Source organism: Vipera ursinii (genome assembly GCF_947247035.1).
Source record: "Vipera ursinii genome assembly, chromosome: 9".
In the NCBI taxonomy this organism is placed as follows: Eukaryota; Metazoa; Chordata; class Lepidosauria; order Squamata; family Viperidae; genus Vipera; species Vipera ursinii.
Window position 1 is genome coordinate 18,837,546 of NC_139523.1, and position 23,389 is coordinate 18,860,934.

At 40.5% G+C, this 23,389-nt stretch overlaps 2 protein-coding genes across 60 annotated transcripts in view; both read left to right on the forward strand.

Annotated features, from left to right (window-relative positions):
• The window catches only part of LOC310644477 (uncharacterized protein), a 44,064-nt gene extending 32,791 nt beyond the window's left edge, over positions 1–11,273 (forward strand). For 38 of the 48 annotated variants that reach the window (XM_083369498.1, XM_083369504.1, XM_083369500.1 and 35 more), the window contains 8 exons: positions 944–997; positions 2,604–2,630; positions 3,102–3,161; positions 4,152–4,202; positions 5,964–6,014; positions 9,817–9,849; positions 10,004–10,027; positions 10,985–11,273. In XM_083369498.1, coding sequence (XP_083225624.1) covers positions 944–997; positions 2,604–2,630; positions 3,102–3,161; positions 4,152–4,202; positions 5,964–6,014; positions 9,817–9,849; positions 10,004–10,027; positions 10,985–11,005 — 321 coding nt within the window. In that variant the 3' untranslated portion in view covers positions 11,006–11,273. Of the gene's footprint in view, positions 1–943; positions 998–2,603; positions 2,631–3,101; positions 3,162–4,151; positions 4,203–5,963; positions 6,015–9,816; positions 9,850–9,970; positions 10,028–10,142; positions 10,166–10,984 lie in introns of all 48 variants that reach the window. The other 10 variants (XM_083369478.1, XM_083369493.1, XM_083369496.1 and 7 more) reach the window with 5 other exon arrangements.
• Positions 11,274–17,118: 5,845 nt separating this feature from the next.
• Positions 17,119–23,389, forward strand: part of LOC310644247 (uncharacterized protein) — a 24,686-nt gene continuing 18,415 nt past the window's right edge. For 4 of the 12 annotated variants that reach the window (XR_014493247.1, XR_014493248.1, XR_014493249.1 and 1 more), the window contains exons 1-3: positions 17,830–18,512; positions 20,700–20,732; positions 22,537–22,572. Coding sequence is in view for 4 of the 12 variants with exons in the window: in XM_083369078.1 (XP_083225204.1) it covers positions 20,715–20,732; positions 22,537–22,572 (54 nt within the window). In the remaining 8 variants the exon portion in view is untranslated. Of the gene's footprint in view, positions 17,419–17,829; positions 18,513–20,695; positions 20,733–22,536; positions 22,573–23,389 lie in introns of those variants that run through there. The other 8 variants (XM_083369078.1, XM_083369077.1, XR_014493251.1 and 5 more) reach the window with 8 other exon arrangements.

Sequence of the window (23,389 nt, forward strand, 5' to 3'; positions counted from 1 at the left end):
AATCAGGCAGAGGGGATTTTTTTTCAAAAATATGTTTTAAGACCTGAAAGCAGAAAAAGCATGAGAGAGAAGCTAAGAGTTATTCTTGCCTTCTTCAGTAGAGGATCACAGGGAGGGAGGAGAAAAACCAGTCAGATTTTCTATCTAGTTGGTGTACCAAAGCCTTGCATCATATTCTCACTCATCATGCTGTTTGACCTGTGAATCTCAATGGACAGAGGAATCTGTTTCTACAACCGTATCTACCTTTTACTTTTCTAACTTACTTAGAGTAGAAGGAGGTGGAGGTGGAGGAGACCTAGGAGAGAGGGACTACGTGAAAATGGATTAGAAAGCAGCTCTCCATGATCAGGATGTCCCAGGAATAATGTGTGAAGAAAGTCATTACTGATCGCTGGTTTTTTATTGCCTGGCAAACCCTGCAGCCAACCAGCTGCTGTGTTCAAAGAAAAGTGACCCCCTAATGCAACCCCACTTCATTTTGTGGGGTGTGTGAGGAAGACCTTTTCTGAATCCTCTCAGGGGACACGTTTTGCATAGAGGAAGGGTCAGTGCACAGATCTTTCCCCACTGGTTGTTTTCCTCATTAATTGTCATGGCTGACGTACATGGCCAATAAGGTCTGCCCATCAGATGCAGTTCTGCTGCTAAGATGGATTTTCTCCTCTCCTTTCACCCCATATTGGGGTGAAGATTCCCCCTGTGGAATGAGCAGAAGGGGGGGGTTGGACCTCACCACAGATGTCCATGTGGGGAAGAGGGCAAGAGATCAAATGTGGATGGTGATATCTACCGATATGCGGTGAATTGTCTCCTCAAGTAAGTACTTTCACAATTTGTGCAATGATACCGGAGCCTGCATGTCCTTGTATTTACATCATCAGGATGTTCGCGCTCCTTACCTGGCATCCATAATGTAGGATGATTTATTTTTTTCTTGCAGGGTGGTGGTCATGGAGGAGGAGGAGGAGGTGCTGGATTGATGAATCTATTGGGAGTAAGTCAACACGTATTTAATGACTCTCGTTTGTATTGCATTTTCTGATATTTCTTGTGTACACAACCACAACCATCCTCTTGTGATTCAATAATCCCACCCCCCCCCGCCATGCATCTCCTGAAAGTCCCAGAGCAATTCTAGTAGGAATGTGGATACTGTGAGGCATATTGAAAGGATGAATTTGTAGAGAGCCATGAACTGACCTTGGAGAGATCAAGCAGAGGGTTTTTTTTCAAAAATATGTTTTAAGACCTGAAAGCAGAAAAAGCATGTGGGAGAAGCTAAGACTTATTCTTGCCTTCTTCAGTAAATGATTATCGGGAGTGAGGAGAAAAACCAGTCAGATTTTCTATCTAGTTGGTGTACCAAAGCCTTGCATCATATTCTCACTCATCGTGCTGTTTGACCTGTGAATCTCAATGGACAGAGGAATCTGTTTCTACAACCGTATCTACCTTTTACTTTTCTAACTTACTTAGAGTAGAAGGAGGTGGAGGTGGAGGAGACCTAGGAGAGAGGGACTACGTGAAAATGGATTAGAATGCAGCTCTCCATGATCAGGATGTCCCAGGAATAATGTGTGAAGAAAGTCATTACTGATCGCTGTTTTTTATTGCCTGGCAAATCCTGCAGCCAACCAGCTGCTGTGTTCAGAGAAAAGTGACCACCTAATGCAACCCCACTTCATTTTGTGGGGTGTGTGAGGAAGACCTTTTCTGAATCCTCTCAGGGGACACTTTTTGCATAGAGGAAGGGTCAGTGCACAGATCTTTCCCCACTGGTTGTTTTCCTCATTAATTGTCATGGCTGACGTACATGGCCAATAAGGTCTGCCCATCAGATGCAGTTCTGCTGCTAAGATGGATTTTCTCCTCTCCTTTCACCCCATATTGGGGTGAAGATTCCCCCTGTGGAATGAGCAGAAGGGGGGGTTGGACCTCACCACAGATGTCCATGTGGGGAAGAGGGCAAGAGTTCAAATGTGGATGGTGATATCTACCGAGATATAGTGAATTGTCTCCTCAAGGAAGTACTTTCACAATTTGTGCAATGATACCGGAGCCTGCATGTCCTTGTATTTACATCATCAGGATGTTCGCGCTCCTTACCTGGCATCCATAATGCAGGATGATTTATTTTTTTCTTGCAGGGTGGTGGTCTTGGAGGAGGAGGAGGAGGTGCTGGATTTATGAATCCATTGGGAGTAAGTCAACACGTATCTAATGACTCTCATTTGTATTGCATTTTCTGATATTTCTTGTGTACACAACCACAACCGTCCTCTTGTGATTCAATTCTCTCCCCCCCCACCATGCATCTCCTGACCAACCAAAGTTATCTGAGATGTTCTGTCCAACCCCCTCAGCAAGCTCTTCAACACCCCCCTCCTCCTCCTCCTCTGAGTCGTCCGACCCAACTGCCGAACCCACAGGCTGACCCTGAATCACAACACTATCACTCTTTGTTTCATGAAAGAACACATGCTAGTTAACAGGAGAATGAAGAACCTCATATATGAGATATGAAGGTGGTGGTGATCACATGGATGCAGAAATCCTGGGTGTTATCAGAGTAGAACAGTTACCTTTCGTTTCCCTTTTAGAACATGCTTGGTGCCGGTGGATTGTTGGTAAGTAGCTTTTTAAAAAAATTATGCCATTCCTTCCTTTCAAGCTCTCCGTTGATCTGAACAAGCACCCCTTTGATCTTTCTTCCTCCTAACACCAAAAGTATCTCCAGAGTCAGGAGGGCATAATTGCAGGAGCCTGAGCTAAAGCATTTGGTTTTTATTTTTCTTTCAAATAAACGAGCCCTTAATAATAGATGCAGCAGCCGTATTGGGGTGAAGATTCCCCCTGTGGATTGAGCAGAAGGGGGGGTTGGACCTCACCACAGACGTCCATGTGGGGAAGAGGGCAAGAGATCAAATGTGGATGGTGATATCTACCGAGATACGGTGAATTCTGTGCTCAAGGAAGTAATTTCACAATTTGTGCAATGATACCGGAGCCTGCATGTCCGTGTATTTACATCATCAGGATGTTCACGCTCCTTACCTGGCATCCATAATGCAGAATGATTTATTTTCTTCTTCTTGCAGGGTGGTTTTGGTGGTGCTGGTGGTGGAGGAGGACGTGCTGGACGTCCGAATCCGTTTGCAGTAAGTCAACACGCATCTAATGCCTCTCATTCACATTACATTTTCTGTTATTTCTTGTGTACACAACCACAGCCGTCCTCTTGAGATTCAAGCCCCCCATGCATCTCCTGAAAGTCCCAGAGCAATTCTACTAGGAATGTGGATACTGTGAGGCATATTGAAAGGATGAATTTGTGGAAAGCCATGAACCTGACCTTGGAGAAATCAGGCAGAGGGGATTTTCTTTTCAAAAATACATTTTAAGACCTGAAAGCAGATAAAGCATGAGAGAGAAGCTAAGAGTTATTCTTGCCTTCTTCAGTAGAGGATCACAGGGAGGGAGGAGAAAAACCAGTCAGATTTTCTATCTAGTTGGTGTACCAAAGCCTTGCATCATCTTCTCACTCATCGTGCTGTTTGACCTGTGAATCTCAATGGACAGAGGAATCTGTTTCTACAACCGTATCTACCTTTTACTTTTCTAACTTTTCTAAATCAGACAGAGAGGATTTTTTGTAGCTACTTGGTGTACCAAAGCCCTGCACCATACTTTCACTCATCATGCCGTTTGACTGGTGAATGTACAGCATCTATGGATTGCAAACTTATAATTTCTTCCTCGTTTCCCACAAGGGAATTCCATTATTGCCCTACTATGCAGGTCTATATGAAGATATGCATTAGGGTAGCCTAGGTGGTGTGGGTGTTTTTGTTTCCTGACCAGTGAAAATCTGACTTTGAGCTAAACATTTATTAGAAATTAAAAGAGGTCATGACATTCTTCTCTGGGATTTCAGAGATTGGGTTTCTTCCTGTAGCTGCACAGGAAATCATGTAAGGGAGATCTGAGTGGACAGAAGAATCTGCTTCTGCAACCATAACTACATTTCATTTTCTAAGCTACTTGAAGCTGGAGGAGACATAGGAGGGAGGGACTACGTGAAAATGGATTAGAAAGCAGTTCTCCATTATCAGGATGTCCCAGGAATAATGTGTTTCTTCTTCTTGCAGAGTGGTGCTGGTGGTGGAGGAGGAGGTGCTGGATTTACAAATCCGTTGGGAGTAAGTCAACACGCATGTAATGCCTCTCATTTGTGTTGCATTTTCTTTTATTTTTTGTGTACACGACCACAGCTGTCTTCTTGAAATTCAACCCTCCCCCCCCCTAGTGGTGGGATTCAGATATGTGAACCATCAGTTCTCTGTGCAGATGCCACCTCCGGAAGTCCCTTTTGGTGCTCAGGGAACAAAGAATTAGCTACCGGTTCTGCCAAAGTGGTGCGAACTGACTGAATTCCACCACTGTCCCCCTCCCCAAAAAAAGCATCTCCTGAAAGTAAGGAATGTTGAAAGGATGAATTTATATATAGAGGGGGAAAAACCCTCTCAAAACAGGTTAATACACATGCATCTGTTTCGTCCCCAATGTAGTATTAAAGAACACAAGTTAGTTAACAGGAGAATGAAGAAAGTCATATACGAGATGTGAAGGTGGTAGTGATCACATGGATCACCCAATACCAAAACCATCTCCAGAATCCCCAAGGCATAATCATAGTGGGCAGAGCCAAAAATACCTGGCTTATTTTTTAGCTCCCTCTCCAATAATTGACTCATTTTCAGACATCGTACCATTTGCAATCATATCTTTTTTTAAAAATAATTCAGAGAGTGCTTGATGTGGGTGGCAGAGCATTGATGACACATGGATATAATTAGAAGTTCCCATTTCTGCTTATGCCACTGCGTTTTGAACCACAGTTAGCTTCCAAAGAGCCCCATGTTATTTGATTAAACTGTAGGAGGGGACCTTTGGGGGATTATATAGAGGCTCAGGTTCACACACGTGTCAAAAACATGAACTGCGACAACCTAGCTTCAAAAGCATCCATAATCCAGGATGACCTTGTTTTCTCCTACTTGCAGAGTGGCCAGCCAGATGGTGCACTTTTTAGTATGCTTGCAGGAAGTCTATATGGGTTTAATGTCTCTCATTTCCTTTATGTAATCACAGCCATTCTTTTGAGACTCAATCCCCCAAAGGTGCAAAAGGTGATCACATGACCCCCCCAGGACACAGCAACAGTCATAAGTGGAGCAGTGGGCTAATGCCTCCTTAAGTAACACCAGCTGCCTGCAATTAGTGCAGGTTCGCATCCCACCAGGCTCAAGGTTGACTCAGCCTTCCATCCTTCCGAGGTAGGTAAAATGAGGACCCAGATAGTTGGGGGCAATAAGCTGACTTTGTAATAATGCCGCTTGGGGGGGGGGGGAAAGCCCTAATAAGCAGGTATATACATAGAATGAAGGCTACTGCTAAGCACATTGGTTTGTGCTTAAATTGTAAGCCGCCCTGAGTCTTCGGAGAAGGGCGGGATATAAATGGGATTAAAAAAAATAAATAAGTATGAACCCAGTTGCCAAGCATCTGAATTTTGATCACACAACCAGGGGGATGGCACAAAGGTCCTAAGTGTGCAAAATGATTGTGTCACTTTTTTCACTGCCAGTGTAAATTTGAACGGTCACTCGATGAACTGCTGTAAGCATTCAAGCATTCAAGACCTGGGGTGACCAGGTGCTTTAGTGACTGCCTAAAGGAGATTGTGGCTGAGGAAAAGGCACAGTTGGTGAACAAAATGAATCTGTGCCACAACTGTCACCTGAAACACATGATATTATTTACACGTCACTTAGGGGGACTTGCCAGTCTACGTTGTCAAAAGAAAGGGGAATGAAAGATACATATGACATTTGTATACAAAAAGGCTTACACGGGAATCTATAATCCAGTTTGACTTTTTTTTTTTTGCCTTCTTGCAGAGAAGAGGTGGTGGCGACAGAAGAAGTGGCAGACGGCCAAGTAAACAAGGGGTAAGTTAATATGCATTTAATGTCTCCCATTTCCATGAGGTCTTTTCTGTTTCTGTAAGCCTATTCCAGGAAAAATATTCCAAAAGAAATTTCAAAGGTGTTAGGGTTGCTTAAAGCAGGGGTCTTCAAACTTGGCCCTTTTATGACTTGTTGGACTTCAACTCCCAGAATTCCTCAGCCAGGCATGCTGGCTGAGGAATTCTGGGAGTTGAAGCCCGCAAGTCATAAAAGCAGTGGTGGGATTCAAATATGTGAGCAACCGGTTCTCTGTGTTGATGTGGCTTCCGGAAGTCCATTCTGGGCCTGGGCAACAAAACATTAGCTACCGGTTCTGCCAAAGTGGTGCGAACCGGCTGAATCCCACCACTGCATAAAAGGGCCAAGTGTGAAGACCCTTGGCTTAAAGGATGAATTTGTTGGGAACCATGGAGGCGATCTTGAAGCAGCTAGATAGAAAAGGGTAGTTGAGGGAAAAAGGTTTTAAGCCCTGGAAACAGAAAGCAGGAGAGAGAAGCTAAGACTTATTTTCACTGCCTCCACTAGAGTTTCACAGGGATGGAGTGGAAAACCCAGTCAGGTTTTCAAGCTCTTTGGACTACCAAATATTGTAGCTCGTTTTCCCCCATCATGCTATTGGCCCTGTGAATTTGCCATGTGGATCTCCAGACTTCTCTGTTTCCCTCAGAGGAATTCCATTATTAACACAGCATGATTTCAATATGAAGACTTGCGTTAGGACATAGGATGTCCTATGTCGCTTCCGGGTCTTTTTCTCAATAGCAAAAATCTGAATTTGAGTAGAAATTTGTAAAAAAAAAACAACAACAACAACAACAAGCAGAAGAAGACATAAGATTCTTCCCTGGCATTTCGAAGACCAGTTTGCTTTCGATAATTGCCCAGGAAATCATGTAAAGGAGATCTTGATGGACAGAAATGTACTGTATATCTGCAACTATAACCCTTTCCATTTTCTAACTTACTTTGAGTAGAAGGAGGGAGAAGTGGAGGAGGCATGGGAGAGAGGGACAAGAAGAAAGTGAATTGGAAAACAGCTTTCCATAACAAGGATGTCCAAGATATAATGTGCAAAGGAAGTCCTTAGTGACTGTTGTGTTCTCGTTGCTTGCTAAATCATGTAACCAACCAAATGAAGCTGTTGTATTCAGGGAAATATGCCCCGTAATTCATTTTGGAAAAGTAGGAGGAATGATTTTTCTGAATCCCTACAAGGGACATTTTTCCATAAAGGAGGAGCCTTTCTCTATTGATTACTATTCTAAATAGTCAACACCAATGTCCATGGCTCAAAAGATCTTCCCATCAGATTCCATTTTGCATGCAACGGCTTTCTAATGCAATGGATTTGAAACCTCCTTTTCAAGACTTTATTTCACTTGATCATTTTGTCCAACCTAAAGAGAGCATTTTTTAAAATTGATCTGAAATATTTGGTAAACAAAATAGTAATCTAGATCTGTTACAGAGCAATGCAACACAATTATTCTGGCTATTAGTCTAACCATATTTTGACATTTTCCATAATGTATTAAATGGTAAGCAAATCAAATATCCCACATTCACACAAAATAGTAATCCAAAAAAGAAACCCACCCAATACAAAACTATCCTGGTTTAATGTTGATGTATGAAGATAGCTTGCAGGCTTGTCCTTGACTTGGTTTGATAATTAACAGGCACCCACATTCATATATGAAATACAATAACATTGTGGAAGGTTCCTGAAAAGGCATCAACTTCAGACCCATGTCTATTGAAAGTCCTCTGTTCTCAACAGCTAACTTACTTGTTTATAAACCTAATAGAAGCAAAAATTCAAAATTCAATATGTCAGTATTCTGCATGGATATATTGATTGTGTGAATGTGGAAGAATATTGAAAAGGGGAAGGAAAAAAAAACCTTCACAACATTCTAATACAGGGGTCTTCAAACTTGGCTCTTTTGTGACTTGTGGACTTCAACTTCCAGAATTCCTGAGCCAGGCATGCTGGCTGAGGAATTCTGGGAGTTGAAGTCCACAAGTCATAAAAGGGCCAAGTTTGAAGACCCCTGTTCTAATACATGGGTGTCTATTGGGATATTTTCACTCCAGATTGTGTGAAAGAACAGATATTTTCCCTTAGAAAAGTTTAAGATATGTGTGTCTGTGGCCCCTTTCACTCTAGGTTATGTGAAAGAACGCACATGTTTTATCTGGAGAAGGAAATAATCCATATACAGGTAACCAACCATGTCACTAATGGCTTGGTTGGAGACGTCATAGGTGATATCATATCAGATTAAAAGGGTTCCATTTCTCCCCCTTTTAGGGCATGTATGGCAGTGGTGGAGGTGGAAAGCATGTAAATAGCTTTTATTAGCTTTATGCCATTCCTTTCTTCATTTTCTTTTTCCACCTGAACAAGTATTCCTTTTATTCTTCTTCCTCCTTTACCATAAGCACGTCAAAGTCCTCAGAGAATAATTGCAGCAGGCAAGGCCAAAACATTTGGTGTCTTTTTTTTTTAATCCCATTTTTATGCCGCCCTACTCCAAAGACTCAGGGCGGCTTACAATCTAAAGCACAAATCAATGTGCTTAGCAATAGCCTTCATTCTATGTATATGCCTGCTTATTAGGGCTTTCGCCCTTCCCCCAGAGGTATTATTACAAAGTCAGCTTAATTGCCCCCAACAATCTGGGTCCTCATTTCACCTACCTCGGAAGGATGGAAGGCTGAGTCAACCTTGAGCCTGGTGGGACTCGAACCTGCACTAATTGCAGGCAGCTGGTGTTACTTAAGGAGGCATTAGCCCACTGCTCCACCAAGGCTCTTTTTACCCTTCCTTTCAATAATTGACATTAAAATAAGCCACACTGGGGTGAAGATTCTCTGTGCTGACTGGGCAGTTTCATGGGAAATAATGTAGAGAATCTTGATGAACAGAGAAATCTGCATATACAACTATTTTCTAATTCACTTGGAGTACAAGAAGGTAGAAGAGGTTGAAGTAGCTGAAGAGAGAGGATCTAGTGAAGGTTCTATGATGCAGATGTCCCAGGAAAGAGTCACATACTGTAGGAGTTCTCATTTATTCCTAAATCTTATATTCAATCAAATGCAACTGCTTTATTTTGGGAAAAGTGGCTCCTAACACAATCTGACTTCATTTTGTGATGTGAGGAAGGCCTTTTCTGAATCCCCTCAAGACACCCTTTTTACAAAGATGAATGGCAACTGCACAACTTTGTCTCTCTTGGTGGTGTCTCTCCTTAATGGTCACGTCTGATCTACAGGGTACAACTGTTCTTCCCAACAGACATAATTTTGCTGGTAAGGAAGATTTACTCCCCTCTTTCTCCAGTGTACATTTCAACTGGAAATTTTATGGAATACAGAAAGAGAGATTTTTCAATAGATTACAAAATATTTAACAAAGTAAAATGCCACCTCTTTAATCTAGTTTAATATTTCAAAGTACAGACCATATGGAATATGGTTACTCTGCCTGTCTTGCTGCAGATTCCTGCTAGAAAGGTGGATGGCACGGGGCACAAAACTGTTACAGAATTGGGTAGTCCTGCTATAAATACTTCAAAACCTCCTCCCAGATGGGAGCATCAGAAATTTTCACTCCAGGCTGGGTACCTTACAGGACCCTATCAGGTTGTCTGAAGGAACACACATATTTTATCTACAGACTGAATTACTTCATACCAAACATGGTACTGATGGCTTGGGTGGAGAAGTCATAAGTGATATCATATTGGATTAAATAAGTTTCTTTATTCCTTTTTAGGGCTGGAATTTTGGTGATGGAGGTAGAAATAATGTAAGTTAAGTTTTATTTGTTTTGTGCATCACAACACTCTAGAACATGGATGCCTTTCAGGATCCTATCAGATTGTTTGAAGAACACACATATTTTATCTAGAGACTGAATTAATTCATAGCAAAGAATTTACACATGTTTGCTTTTCTCCCAGGACAAACAGAGCTCAAGAAGATATGTAAGTAGGTCCTCCATGGAAAAAAGTAGAATGTTTAAGGGGTTGACAGAGAAGTAACATTTCTAAGGTTCCAAACAATAAATTCTTTACTCTTCCCAATTTTCTTCTCCATTAGAAAACATCACTCTAAGAGACAATGTAAGAGTTTGGGGCATGAATGTGGTCCAGAATGAGTGTATGACTGTCCGTGGGGAAGAAGAATAAAGAGGAATGTACTTACTAATTAACAGATGAAATGCATTAAGAATCCTTTATGCTGGTTAAGTCATAATTATTAGCTTCAAAAGGTTCTGGCAGATTGTCTTTGTGTTGAAAGAAAAATCTTCATCGGGATCCAGTCCAAGCTGGGAATAAACAAAATGGAGACTGCTTTAGAAAGAAGGAGCAGATTGTAATGTAGTGGGTCCAATGCTTTTGTGTTTGGAGTTGTTCCTGTGGCATGAACTTTGACCTGTGGTTCAGTGTGTCCTTTTGTATTCTGATGGTGGTGGGTTAATCTTATTATGTCCTAAAGGTCATGTCCTGTTTCCCTGTGGCTGTGGCTGATGGCTATGTCCTATGTTGGATTTTTTGGGTGAGGGGTTGTTAGTTCTTAGGGACCTTTGTCTTTCTAATCCCATCAGCTCTAAGCTTCCTGGCTCCAGTCTTTCTGAAAGGATTATCAGATCTGCATTTCTACAGACCTGGTTTCTGCTTGGGGCAGAGAGAGACTTGAGTGTGTGTGGTTTCTGCCTTTAAGATCCTTTGGGGAAATATAATATTCTGCCTTTTTAATATTCCCCCAAATATTTCCTTCTTTGTGTGTGTGTGTGTGTGTGTGTGTGTGTGTGTGTGTGTGTTGTCTTCCCACATTGGTAACCACAGCACAGTTCTCCTATAAGACAATTGTCTTTTTCAAAGTTTCATTTAATAATTCTTTTCCCTTCTCTCATTTCATTTCTACCTGAAACACAAAAGAGAGGCCGACACTCAAATTAGGAAAATGACGGAAATTACAGAAATTATGGAAATAACTGAATATGCTGGGAAAGGTTCAACAGCTTTCCATGTATCTGCAAAATGAACAAGACTGTTTTGCTCAAGGACATCCAATGATCCAGCCTACTCAGTGCTTGATGGTGATGGTGGCAGTAGATACAGCATATGGCTTGATTTTAATTTGTTTCCTGTAATAGAATAGTTTGTTGTCCTTGGTGTGGGAAAAACCTTTGTGAAAATAAAAAGAAATAAATCCCAATTGCGCAAACATCACTTGTTTGATGTGCATCGATGAAGAAGAGTTGTGATGCTGATGTTGTTGCAGATTGTGATCTTAAATACTGCCATAGAATATAACTAAAGTTAGATGAAAAGTCTCCCACTACTGGTTTGGGATGGATTCATTCTTCTTACCTGCACATCTGTATAGTTCATGTTTCTCAACCTTGGCAGCTTTCAGATGCATGGACTTCAACTCACAGAATTCCTCAGCCAGCAATGCTTAAATATTTGAAGATAGTTGTCCATATAGTTCAGATATTTGTCCATATAATGGAAAGAAAAAGTAGCAGATTGGTATAGTGGTTTAAGATAGCAGGCTAGAAACCAGAAGATTATGAATTCTACTCTTGTCTGACATGAAGGCAGCTGAGTAAACTTGGGCTAGTCACTTCTCAGCCCTAGAAGAAGACAACAGCTAGCTACTTCCTAAAATGTTGCCAAGAAAACTGCAGGGAATAATCCAGAAGTTAACCCAGGCATAAAGAAATTACTATAATGAATGGTGTTATGCCCAATGGATCCTTTATAATATGATTTATGGTGATATATACTTTAATGTATATATTGTTCGTGTGAAATGGTATAAGGTTTCCTGCCTGAGCAGGGGGTTGGACTAGAAGACCTCCAAGGTCCCTTCCAACTATTCTATTCTGTTCTGTTCTGTTCTGTTCCGTTCCGCTCCGCTCCGTTCCGTTCCATTCCATTCCATTCCATTCCATTCCATTCCATTCCATTCCATTCCATTCCATTCCATTCCATTCTATTCTATTCTATTCTATTCTATTCTATTCTATTCTATTCTATTCTATTCTATTCTATTCTATTCTATTCTATAGACATTTAAGTGCTACTGAACACAGGCCAAATCACTTCTGAGTAGCTGCAAACTAAGCAAAACATGAACAAATAAAACAAACATATTTATTTTTAAAAATGGCAAAAAATGAATTATTAAAAAGTGGGGAAGAAATGGATATATTGTGATTAAATTCTGTAAGCAAATGAAGGTCATTTTTCCTCATTCAGATGTTCTCAACAAAATAACAGTCTGTTCTGAAATAAGTAATTAAAAAATAGAGATGAACAGTTAGGTCTCATTTTTTAAAAAAAACAAAAACATCCCTCAGTCAGTTCTAAGGGGAAACTATTTAAATTGTACGTTTTAAAATGCACCTTTGTAATTAATAAGATGTTGCCGTCAGATTTTCCATCTTTGCATACAGTAGTAACACTAAGCTACTCTTTTCATAAGATGCACTTTTCAGCACCTGAAGACTTACCCAAAAATCCATAAGGAGTTCCTGCAGGTTTAGAAATTGGGTTGCTAACAGTAAAGAATATGGTGAACACGTATATGGTGAGCATATATTATGGTTATGTTACACCAGTGTTTCTCAGCCTCAGCACTTTTAAGATCTCTGGACCTCAATTCCCAGAATTCCGCAGCCAGAGGAATTCTGAGAGTTGAAGTCTACATGTCTTAAAGTTGCTAAGGCTGAGAAACAGTGTGTTAAATATCCACATCCCATGGAGGTGATTCTTTAAGACCTCATGACCTTTTGACCACAAGGGTTAAGTAGGGTAAAGATACCAAATAAGGATTTAACTTTGTCCCCCTTTCCTCATCACTTTGCCTACTCTTAGTCTACATATTGTTCATCTGGGTCATTTCCTTCTGCTTTTGTTCACTAGCACATGTGCACAGAGCATGAACACTTGCATACTCCTCCTGATAAGATGTAGCTAGTTAGTTGCTCACAACATGTGTTTTCTGCAAATAAATTTCCACTAGAGCTACAAAACAGTCATTGCTCAGATCAAATACCCACGTTCAGAAATGCTAACAGAAAATGTCTCAACCTCCAGCACCTTAATCACAAAAAGATATCCCAAATATACTTCTTGACGAGGCATCTGGACTTTCTAATTTTTCTTTGAAGACATTTCACTTCTCATCCAAGAAGCTTCTTCAGCTCTGACTGAATGGTGGGGAATGGAATGATTTATATCCAAGAAGCTGAAGAATCTTCTTGGATGAGAAGTGAAACATCTTCAAAGAAAAACAAGAAAATCCAGCTGCCGTTTGAAAAAGCATCTCCATAGACATAAAAGGATATCTCACACACACACACACAAAAAGTCCCATGATTTATTTTTGGTCATGGGTGGTCTTTACATCTTGTGTTGGAAGCAGACCATTTAGTTTGGAAACATTGAAGCAAATTGAAACGCTGTTCCTTTCATTCATTTCCACTGTGATCAAAACCTGCAATAGATCATAGAACACAGAGATCGTGGAAGTGATCTCGAAGGTCTTCTAGTCCAACTGCTGGGTCTAGGACAATTCGTCATGGCCACATGACAATGCCCACTTCCACCCCATGCCTTCCCCCTACTGCAGCCAACCCCCCATGGATACTCATGTTCAGCTGGCCCCCGCCAATGGTCCACCATCACTCCTATCCTGCTCCCTCGTCCCAGGTAATTTGCTGAGGAAAACTTGTCCCCAGCCAATTCCCAGTGTGGGACAAGTAGCCACAAGTCCCGGCAACCAGTCCATGCACTGAAGTGTGAGACTCTACTTTTCTGTTGGATGCAGTCCTGCTGGCTCAGCTTCCTGAAGTGGGAAAACAGTAAAGGTTGGGGTCTCTCTCTCTCTCTCTCTCTCTCTGTGTGTGTGTGTGTGCAAACCTGTTTTTCCCCCTTGGCAAGAAGCAGAATGATACTACCTGCTGTGCTTTGTGTGCCTGCAAGGGGCAGTGGTGGGATTCATATAGGTGAACAACTGTTTCTCTGTGTGGATGCTGCTTCCGGGAGTCCATTCTGGGCCTGGGCAACAAAAAAATTAGCTACCGGTTCTGCCAAAGTGGTGCGAACCGGCTGAATCCCACCACTGGCAAGGGGAATGGCTCGCCCACAAAGTGTGTGATCTCAGAGTGGGCTCCAAGTGATGGGAAAATGGTGGCAACAATGCCAACAACACTATGAACGGGGTGGGGTTCGCTGCCACTTCTATTCTGGTCAATGGGAGTGGGGTGGCTGGGATGAGGGCAGCACTCAGGACCAGAGAAAGCAAACCAGTGGGTCCTGGCAAGCTGCTGCCTTCCAGATATTCCACGCTATTGCAGGGAGCCCCTTGGCCGAGCACTGCAGATTTGTGGCAAGGCAGAGGGCCGGCGGGCGGAGATTCGTGGTGCTTTTGAGAGGGAGAGATTGGCTAATGACAAGAATCGGCCTCAAAATGGGCCACTTCTTAAAAGTGTCAACGCTGCTAACATCGAATGTTCTTGCTTGACAAGAGATGAAGAAGTAGCTATTTCATATGTTAAACTTGTGTATTGCTTTAAGACTTGTGTATTGCTAACCTGACATCAAGCTTGGCACAATCCTACTAAATAACTTAAGGTCAACAGCTCAAAACCCTTAGGGGTCCTTGGTGTTCTCTGAGTTTGCTTGTTTTCTTGCAGACGTTTCATTACCCTAACTAGGTAACATTACCAGGGCTGGACTATCCCTGATGATGTTACCTAGTTAGGGTAATGAAACGTCTGCAAGAAAACAGCCAAGCTCAGAGAGCATCAAGGGCTCCTCATTTCAACCCTGAGCTACAAATATTCTCCTTCATTGGTACCTCAACACCCTACTAGATCCTCTCTTGCCAGGAGTTGTTCAACTATCAACATCAAAACAAAACAAAACAAAAACAAAAATAAAAAATACAAGCAAACAATGGGTGGAACATCTTGTCTCTCTTCCACTCTTTGCTCTTCATTCTCTTGATGATGTTGGTTTTTGTAAGTCATTTCCACTTCATCTGGCATGCTTCGGTGAGTCCAAACCAATGGCCTTATTGTCAAAAGAGGAAGCAGTCGAATAAAAGACTTTTGATAAGTAAAGGCCATCAGATATGGTCACCCTCACCACCATGTGAGTTCAGGTTACTAACAGATGAGAAAGAGCCTTTCAACGATCAAGGAAGCTTCTAGACCTCCAAAATTTACACACTCTCCTTATCTGAATTACATTGTAGAGATATGGTATTGTGGTTTGGTATGCTGGTCTGACAGCCGCGGACAGGAAAGTATTACAGAGGGTAGTGAGCACAGCACAAGACATTGTGGGCTGTCCCCTGACACCACTGGATGACCTCGCCAGGGCTCGTTGCCTTGGAAGAGTGAGGAAGATTCTCAGGGATGACTCACACCCTGGACGGTATCTCTTTACTCTCCTACCATCCGGTAGGAGATATAGGAGTATAGCCAGCCATACCAACAGGCTGAAAAATAGCTTTTATCCGTGGGCTGTTAGGCTTTTAAATGGGACATAATCTCTGTGAACTTACGCAGAATTAACTTGGGAGGCTGGTGTGTGGTGTAGTTGGTTCACATGGTGTGGTAGGATGGAGGGTTTGTTGTCACTGTGTGTTGGGGGGAGAGAGCATGGGGGGGAGGCTCAGCTAATCTCAATGTACACATGTTGTACTTTGACAATAAAGGTTTATTATTATTATTAATTAATTAATATGAAGTCTTAGGGGTGAGAGGATCCTGGTGTTGCTGATAATACCGATGTGGGAGCTTTGGGCTTTGATGAGTTTGGATTTGCTGGTGTCTGAAAGAGAGGGCACAAGTTTGAGTGCAATAACTACATCTTGTCAGTTCCAGTGTAATAAATTTTAAAGATGTGCTGCAAGACTGTTCTTTTCCTTTCCTTTAATACAGTTTTTTTTGCCAGACCTATATGCAACTTTTGCTACTTTCTCAGATTCTAGTTTGGTGTCACTTTGGAAACTGTGTGTGCTCTGTTGGCAGTTATAATCATATCATGGGACTCGTAGGCTCCTCATCCTTATCTTGTAAGTATAAGATACTTTTTTTTTGCTTCCTTACAATTTATCAAACCAATCAGTGAAGGCCACCAGGTTGTTTTCCATCAAAAGGACCCTTGCTACTCTTGGAACTGTTTCAGAAGAGATTATCTTTGAAATATCTTTATTGAAGAATTATAAAAAGGCATCTGATGGAGGACTATACAATTTGTTGTTGTTGTTAGTTGCGAAGTCGTGTCTGACCCATCGCGACCCTATGGACAACGTTCCTCCAGGCCTTCCTGTCCTCTACCATCTTCTGGAGTCCATTTAAGCTCACGCCTACTGCTTCAGTGACTCCATCCAGCCACCTCATTCTCTGTCGTCCCCTTCTTCTATTGCCCTCAACGTTTCCCAGCATTAGGCTCTTCTCCAGTGAGTCCTTCCTTCTCATTAGGTGGCCGAAGTATTTGAGTTTTAGCTTCAGGATCTGGCCTTCTAAAGAGCAGTCAGGGTTGTTCTCCTCTAGGACTGACCGGTTTGATCGCCTTGCAGTCCAAGGGACTTGCAGTCCAAGGGACTATACAATTAGCCTAATACTATTTGGGACTTTTCAGATATAGAGAGCCAGATAATATTTGAAGGCATTCACACCTTCTATCACAATACCAAGCACCAGAATGCTTAGGATGTTGCTACCAGCAAAAAGATTCCAAAGATATGCCTGCTATAAAGCATTAGAATACTAAATCTGGCTTCAAACTTGGACAATCCCTGGAGCAATTCCAAATTTGTGCTGCCATTTAAGTGGTCCTCTGGATTTATGCCACTCACTTCTGGTAGTCCTTATAGAAAGAAGCCCTTCTGACACAACCTCTGTCTTTTAGCTTCAATTTGAACTTGGATGATGGAACAATTGTGCATGATGCAACGGAAGCTTAACATTTCCATGTAAATCAAGTAACAATAGAGGCATTGGATTTGGGCAATGAGGCTTGGGCATTAAGATATTAAAATGTGGCAGTGGAGCTAAGTAAAGTCACTTAGAAGAACACCAAGGACCAGAAGAGCTGAAAAGCAACAAGATGCATTTTCTTTTAATCTTTGCTTTGACTTTTACGCTTTCTGCACAAAATGTAAGGCTAAATGTTGTGGGTTGCAAGAGCCTTTCAGCTGGGGTGCCTGCAGATGAAATGAGTGACCATTTAATTGAGCTTCTCTACATGCTTTAATTACACAGTTCTTTATGAATGGATTAAAAAAAAATCAGGCAGAGGGCTTTGAATCATCAGAAATTCATCTGTATCCGTAGTTCTGAATTCAGGTTGGCATTCTGCTTTCTGCATTAGCTTTTTCAGTGTTCACCTTAGTATTGGAATCCGAGATAACCTCTTGTTGAACTTATGAACTGGATCGATACAGAAGGCTAAAAATACTTTTGGTTGAAAGTATATTAGTAACTGTGTAAGGTATGGGAAGAGTTTGGGAGAGAGTATGGGAGAGAGCAATATTCACAAATTCATTAGCACCTAAGCTGCACATCACATTATATTACCTGTAAACATCTAAGGAACCTTAATATTTGATGATTAATTTACATTTGTGTCAAGGCTTATTGGCTACCCAAAACTCTTTACAGTAATTATTTTTTTTTGCTTGGACATATCAACAAAAGGAACACTTGGAAGAAGGGCTGCAGTATTGGAAGATGTAGTAGATTCTGACATAGGTGGTAATAGGAACAGGATGTAGCATTTTCTCAATTTGTACTGGAGAAAACTGGAAGAAAGAGAAGGAAAGAGGTGCAGAAGCCTTGGAGGATGCCTCTGCTGGGTTATAGGCACTGGTGACTCTGTCCCAATGCCAGACCCAATTCCAAATCAGGTTCCAATCTCAGTGGATTGAAGCAGAGGTAGAAATATCTCTTATCATCAACAGTATATCACAAGGGACACATCAGGATTAGATGTCTTCATTTTTGGACCGAGCCATGTCTGAATGACTTATGAGCATATAATACATTATCCCTTTGTTTGATTTCCATTCCTTTAGATCCAGTATTTGCACGATTTGCATCAGAAGGGTTTTCTGTTCCAGGCATATTTTGAGAAGGAAGAAGGGAACTTTGAGGTTGCCCTACATATCAGTTTGAGAGTCAGCAAGCCTGCAAATCCAGAACGTTCCTCCTATGTTCAAATCTACTCCATTTTCCTTTTTAGCAAAAATAATTACTCAAATGTACACATGTACCTGGAATTTCTCAGGTCTTCTTCCTTCTCCTCATCTTGCTGGTGGAGTAATTTCTCTCTGTTTTACAAATGACAACAACAAAACCAGTAATCAGAAACTGCACATCTGAGATGCAACAGTAAGGATGTTTTCTTGTTTTCTTTTCAGGGCAATAAAGCAAAATATCTGGTGAGTAAGTTACATCGTACTGGATTCCTCCCCCCCCTTTGGGGAAAATACATATGCCCCCTTTTCTCTAAAAAGAGCTCAGAGCTATATCTAGTTTCAGAAAAAAAGTAGGCATAAATCACCGACTCCAGAAGAGTTAGGAAGAGCTTCATCTCTAGGGTATCGTTACTCAACTGAATTCTGAGCAGGAGAAATAGTTTCGGTTGGGATGGAATTCACTTTGCCAAATCAAGTGAAAATGTAAGTTCTAATCCTCTCTCGGACATAAAAGTCACACAAAGCTTTCATTCTTGAAACAGTTTCAGAGAATGTTCTTCCTCAGCCCCTGAAGCCTCTGAAAACCACTGGAAAGCCAGCCTTCTTCTCGTGTGAATTTTTGAGATTTTTTATTTATTGAACTTATATACTTATTGCGTGCTGAAGGTCACGCAGTAACACAACCCCCTTGTGTAATTTCTGGTGGGCCCGGAGTTCCTGTGGGACCTTGTTTGGCCACCACAGCCTCCAAATATCCTGCGAGAATGGGGTGTCCTTTCATTGTTATTGTTTCATTGTTTTCTTGTGATTGCATACTGGTGAATGTTGGTGTGTCACCCAAAATATCATGACATGTCACCTTGGACAGGTGTGTCATAGGTTTACCAGCATTGAAATAGGGCTTCAGTTCCACTAAACCCTAATTCATCATTTTTCAGTTATGACTCTAAAAAGTAGACTAAGGATATTACTGTAATGATTGTTGTGTTTGAAGTTTTAGCATAGCTTGTAACTCCTTTGGTAATTTTGCAACAAGTACATTTTCTCTTAAGTTTTCCAAATCCCGACACTGCATTACACTTTAATTCTGTGTACCTTCTCAGCCCTCCCACTATTCAATGATATGTACATGACAATGTCATCCTGCAGTTGTTGTATTCTCTATGGAAGATTCCCAGACATTTGTAACAGAATGGGTTATCCTAAAGAGCAATCTGATGTGAGGTATGGAGTAAAGATTGAGTTTGGTCTGGGGTTTAAGGCATCAGACTAGAACCCAGGAGACTGTGAGTTCTAGGTGACTTTGGGCCAGTCACCTTCTTTCAGCTTAATCTACCTCACAGGGTTGTTGTGTGGAGAAAGTAGGAGAAACAAGCAGCATTGTACACATTCATTGCCTTGAGTTATACATAAAAATAATTAAGGCAAGATATACATAAATAATAATAAAATATATAAGATATAGGAGAGAATAATATTTTAATCTTCCTTCCTTCCTTCCTTCCTTACTTCCTTCCTCCCTCCCTCCCTCCCTCCCTCCCTCCCTCCCTTCCTTCCTTCCTTTCTTTCTTTCTTTCTTTCTTTCTTCCTTCCTTCCTTCCTTCCTTCCTTCCTTCCTTTCTTTCTTTCTTTCTTTCTTTCTTTCTTTCTTTCTTTCTTTCTTTCTTTCTTTCTTTCTTTCTTTCTTTCTTTCTTTCTGGCTGATATTCCTATAACATATCTCTTTTTTAAACTGATAACATAATTTAATTAAATTTTAATAATTTAATTTAAATCAAACTAATGAAAGTATCAATTAGAATTTTACAATACGATAAAACTATAAAAAAAGAAGAAGAAGAAAGGAAAATAAGTGGAAAAAAAGAAAAAGTCTCAGAACAGGGTTAATTCTTTTTTGTTTTGGCCTTAACACTCTCTGTTGTGACAACGAATATGAATTTTCTGACTGGAGGAAAGCAGCAATTTATGAATATGATATTCAGGTTGGCAGTGATAGCACTGTTACAGTGAAGAGGTCTTGGGTATCCTAAATCCTCAGCTATCCTTATGTATATTGAGGTTGTGCAAATGTGGAAGAATATTGAAAGGAAAAAGAATAGATTAAAAAAAATCTCTATTAAATTGTATTTGGGCTTTTATTTATTTATTTGAATTGATTTGTATACCGCCCTTCTCCCCAAGGACTCAGGGCGGTGAACAGTGACATAAATATCAAAAATGTACAAATACAGAAATTGAAAATAAGTTAAACCCTAATGCCCAAATGCAGAAGATACTGTTACTCCCTCTTGTAGTAAGAAATACAGTATGTGTTTTCTATTTGGAGAATGCAGACATCCACATGTGTACTATCTAGTGATGGAACAGTTAGAGAAGTCATATTATGTTATCATGTGAGGATAAGACTGATCATTCTGATGTCCCTTACAGAAAGATGATGAAAGAATGTTGGAAAGAATTATGGTAAGTAATTCCATTTTTGTCTTATGCTCTTTCCTTGCGTCATCTCACTCCTTGATTATTCGATTTCCTGAAGGGTAAAAAGCAATCATCCTCAAACCCATGGATTCTTGTTTCTACACATACCCACAAAACAGCAATTCGTAGATTCTGCCATGAATTTTAGCTCTTTCATGGAGAGCCTATGGGGCCTTTTCCTTTCCATAATGAAGTGTTCCTTCACCTCTGCAACTTTAAGATGGGTGGTCTTCAATCCCCAGAATTCCCTAGCCAACAAAGGGAAGTTATTGATGTTCATACATCTTAAAGCATGCTATCCTGGGGAATTCTGGAGTTAAAGGCCACATAGCTTAAAGTTGAGAGATTGAGAAACACTGCCCTAGTGGTAGTTTCTACTCCTCATGGTTGTGACCCATCTAATATTCCCTTCATCAGATGCGGTTTTGCTGATAAATGGATTTCCTAAACCTCCTATTTCAAAGTTTATTTTATTGGAATATATCTGCAAACATAGGAGACATTTTTCGGATGATCCAAAATATTTTATTAAATGAAAGTCTTCCTCGAGGTTATTTAGTTAGCTCCTTGGTATTATTGAGATCACGCAAAGCATTTGTTCTGGCTACTAGTTCCACATTCTTCTCTGTAGTTCGGGTGATAATTAAATGCTAAAATGATGAAATGATCTGTGCTCTCCCAACTCAGTAAACCGCAAAACAATGTATAAAAATCTAACGCACATTAAAACTATTCAAACAGATATGGGATGTTGTGCAGCTGTTGGGACGTTTATTGATCGGGTGGGATAGCTAGCATGAATCTAAATGTTTATGCAGATTCTTAACATCCAGGTCCTGGTTGCCTCAAAGGTGCTTTTCCAAAAAAGGAACTGGACTTTCTTGGGGGTTTTTTCCTTGAAAACATTTACCAAGAATATGGAGATGCTTTTTGGAAACACACATTTTGGATAGCATTAATCTTGGTTCACACGTGAAATGAAGGCACATTGTGCATATTTACAGAAGAGTTTTATCCCCAAGAGACATGACTGGTTCTATTTGAAGAAGGAAGAAATTCATTTATATCATATACAAAATGGCAGAGATGGCATGGTGGAAGACATGACATATGTTCTCATATGAGAATACAGTAGTGGCCTTTTGGGAAAAGTGTACAGTAGAAATGCCGCCTTTGATTAAGTTTCCACCAATTTTTCTTCCAATTCCTTTATAGCTGTAGCCTTCTTCACTTAATAATACTATTTTACATAGCTTTCTGGGCAACCAGTCAACTCTTTGCACCATTACTTTAATTTTATTACATTTTACAAGCTCACTAAATGAAAGAACACAAAAAAACCCAACCAACTTGATAGCGATCACATAACACCCTGACAAATGTCCTCCTCTCAGCTTCAATACATGACATCAATCACTGAATCCTACTGCGATCTGATTGGCTCATTGCCAAAACAAGATGACACCTGACTGGCTTTCTAAACACTCTTGCTCATTGGCTACAATCAGACGAAGGAAAGCTACCTGATATCAACCTAAGCAAGTTGTCCTTCCTTTTACTGGTTATTTGGCTATAACCTTTCATAGAATACAGTACAGATAACTGAACAAACTTTGTTGCATTACATTCTTGATTAAATTATCTTTCCATTGCTATATAATTTTATGGTCCTACTCCCCCCCCAAAAGTGGTGTAATTAGCCATCAAACCTCAAAAATACACTTTTCCCAAAAGGTTTCCACAATTTTGGCCACTACTGTAGAGATGATAACTTTTCTTTCCCTTGTAGTATGCAATTAGTGAAGAAGGTCTAGCACAATTAATGGTAAGTAGCTCTTTGATCATCTTCCCCCTTTTCCTTGTGAAATATCTTTCTGGCATGCAATGAAGCATGCAAGCATGAGATTCTAACCAACCCACCCCTCAATTTAGCAATTATATATATGGAGATATACCAATGTTGCATATTTAGGAGGAGAGCTATCTTGTTTTATGATTAAACCTATGAAAATATTACTCACCACCACCCATTCCAAAACTTTGAGGTGTTTTGATGTGTTGAGTACTTAAAGAAAATTTTTAGGTTGGCCTAAATTTTTCCTGAACCTTTTTTTCTGACCAGAAAACGCTCTGAATTTCAGTTGACATTCTTGTAACAGTTGGAAGAGGAAATGAGTTGCAATTGTGAGATTTCAATATTTCCTTTTCTTTATAAAGCTACATTCAAAGGAAGTTTTTAAGAAGAGACTGGACAGCCATTTGTCTGAAATGATATAGGGTTTCCTGCCTTAGCAGGGGGTTGGACTAGATGACCTCCAAGGTCCCTTCCAATTATTATTATTATTATTATTATTATTATTATTATTATTATTATTATTATTATTATTATTATTATTAATAATAATAATAATAATAATAATTTATTGTTGTTGTTATTATTATTAAAATCCCTGAAGCCTTATTTGACTGTTCCCAAGGGAATGCAGTCAGCCTGGCAACATTCTTGTAACGTGGGTGACTAACAGTAAAATTTCTACTCGAGACTCTTATCCTACCGTATTACAATCAACACGAGTCCTTGAATCCTTGCCATATCTGTTTCTTGAGCTGGCCTACTTGAAAGGGCTGACTTCAGCCTTGAA